The sequence below is a fragment of the Oryzias melastigma genome, linkage group LG11 (genome assembly GCF_002922805.2).
Source record: "Oryzias melastigma strain HK-1 linkage group LG11, ASM292280v2, whole genome shotgun sequence".
NCBI classification, from domain to species: Eukaryota; Metazoa; Chordata; class Actinopteri; order Beloniformes; family Adrianichthyidae; genus Oryzias; species Oryzias melastigma.
The window spans coordinates 3,093,378-3,096,035 of record NC_050522.1 but is presented as its reverse complement, the minus strand read 5'-3'; the positions used below and the strand labels follow the sequence as shown (position 1 = coordinate 3,096,035).

Below are 2,658 nucleotides of genomic sequence, written 5' to 3'. Positions count from 1 at the left end.
CCCTTCTTCAAAACAAAACAACTTTAGTCTTGAAAGTCTCTTTTCGTGGTGGATAGTTTTCACTTTTTTGCATTTCATTTAATCTTCATCTGTACTTCAAACCCAGCAGACCTCAACTGACCAATTATGATGTAGAATCTGAAACAGAGATGCCAAACATGCTAACACAGATGTTCTTTATTTCATATAAACTTAGGGAATCCAGGGGGATGCAGGAGTTCCAGGTCTACCTGGACCTAAAGGTGTTACTGTGAGTACTGGAACCAGCACACATTTATACAGGTGCTGTCCGACCTGAACACTCTGATGTGATGACGTGCTGTTACAGGGGGATTCCGGTATAAAAGGAGAAAGTGGAGCTCCAGGAACGAGGGTACGTGACTGCACGTTTTAGGAGTAAATCCTAGCAAAGAGTCTTCAACGCTTCACTCCATCAATTCTGAGAATCAGAGGAGCTGCTTGTTCACTTTTCCATTCTTGCTTTTCCCAGTTTGGAGTGATATCTTCTTCTTGTTTGAAGGCTCGATTCTTCCAAAGCTAAAAACAAAGTGAACTTCTGAGAAAGTGAAATCATTCATCTCAGAGGGGCTGAGAACTGAGGGGTGTAATGGCACAAACAGATGGAGCTTCCTTGATTCACTTTCCATACTTCCTGTCTGGAATTCTGTGGGGGCGTTAGGTCTTTGTTGCTGTCTGAGATGGTAAAACTTTCTCCCCAGCTCCTGCTTACAATGATTTTGAAGTCCAGGCTTTGTTTTACAGCATTAGAGGAGGTTGTGGATAGATAGTAAAATGTTTTGGTTGTATCACAGTGATCCACTCATACTTTTCTGAAGGCCTTGGTAACAGAAGGTTGCTAAAGCACCATCAAGAAAGAGCAAAATCCCAGGATTAGCTGTCAATCCTGAAATATTCAGCTTAAGTTTCAGGTGTAGAAGTCAACAGGTGTTTTTGTGAACTTTAAGTGCTAAACTTTTTTCCACATGACTGAACCTTGGTTCTGCTGCTGGTAAGTTTAAGGCCCTGGCTTGGCAGACAACTGTTTCCTGTCCGTGGACCTACAGCAGATTTATACCTCCCCTCTGTAAAGCGATAAAGGGAAGAGTCAGAGGAGACACATGAAACTGAAGATTTAGCTGAAAATGAAGAACCATGTTCTCACAGAATCTGTACTGTAGAGTTAGCTCCCCTGAATATGAAGGAAAGACCTACAATGTGCTCTAAAATAATTTGAAAAAAAATTACAAAGTCATTAAAATCTGGCGCCGTCAACATTAAACCAATCAAAAAAATGTTTTCACTTGTTAATATTTATTAATGCAAATTATCTACACTTCTGTCTTCTGCTTCCAGTGGAATCCGTGGTGTGCCTTAAAACCACATTTTTTATGTCGAGATGATGACTCAGAGAAGCTTGCACCGTATTGAACATTTGGGCTATGTAACCAGAGCCTCCTTTAAGGCGTGCGTCCACACACAGCAAACACTCAGAATCGAGCGTTCATTTGACCGTGGTAGAAGTTCATCTAAAAGTTACTTGAAGTGCAGAAACACAATGCTTGTTTCTTCTTGTTTCACCAACTGGTCTGCAGCTGTGTCTGCAGCTCACCGCTCCCCCACAGAGGATGGGTCAAATGCAGAGAACAAATTTCCCACAACTAGGAGTGTGACGACTTAATGGGACTTTAACATAACTTAACTTCAACTTATGACTGTTTGTCACTACCTTTGAGTTTCATTTTTTTGAGTAATACTGCAGACATAAAAGATTGATAATTTAGAGTTCTGCCTATCTTACTGTTGATGTGTTTTTGCGCTCACAAATTTCACTTCTAGGATATCTGAGTTAACACTTTATAAAGTAAAAAAGTATCAGACAGTAAAAAGGAGGGAGCATTTTTCTTTCTGGCCTGTTTTTGTTGAAAACCCGCATATTATCATATAAAATGTACTTAGTAAGATGTTGCAATTATTTATAATCACAATCCAAAAGTGTGATTAACCTGATTTTTTTTTAATTAATTAACGGCACTGACATTTCTATTGTTGCTCAGAATCCTTTTCATAAGCAAACATTGAAACATATCTGACCAACAGCTATGAAACCTTCCACTTAGTGTTTTATTGCAGCCAAACAAACATCTGTACAACTGTTAGTGGGACTTCTGCATCAGTCAGCAGCTATGCTGGTCCATTCTCCTTCCCCAGATGTTGATCAGGATTTTGATCAGGGCTCACAGACTGACCTCACAATAGTCTGATGCTTCCTCTCAGACATTTTTGTCTTTTTTGCGGATTGTGTTTTGGCTCAATGTTATGTTGGAAGACCACAGACCAGCTTTCCAACACCAGTCAGCATGATTGACTCCACTAAGATTAATAGACCTTGGATTTCATTGAATCTGCACGCTGCAACAATGGAGTCCAGATCATAACTGGACCTCCTCCATGTTTCACAGCAAGAACGGTCTTCTTCTCTAGTGTTTCAAATTCATGCCCATGTTAACAGAAAGGAAACATGAACAACAGATCCAGTTTTCTTTCTCTGCTCTATCACAGAGGTGCCTACAGTGGTGGAAGAAGGAGAGGAGGAAGGCGGGTTCGTAGGGAGAGAGAGAAGAGGAAAGTCACTAGTGTTGGACTGAGAGTTGGGACTTT

The 2,658-nt window shown here is 40.6% G+C and overlaps 1 protein-coding gene across 1 annotated transcript in view; it reads left to right on the top strand.

Annotated features, from left to right (window-relative positions):
* col22a1 (collagen, type XXII, alpha 1) overlaps window positions 1-2,658 on the top strand; it is a gene marked incomplete in the record, with an annotated part of 79,101 nt that overhangs the window by 29,146 nt on the left and 47,297 nt on the right. Inside the window, 1 exon segment of the mRNA XM_036214284.1 lies at window positions 197-250. Coding sequence (XP_036070177.1) covers window positions 197-250 — 54 coding nt within the window.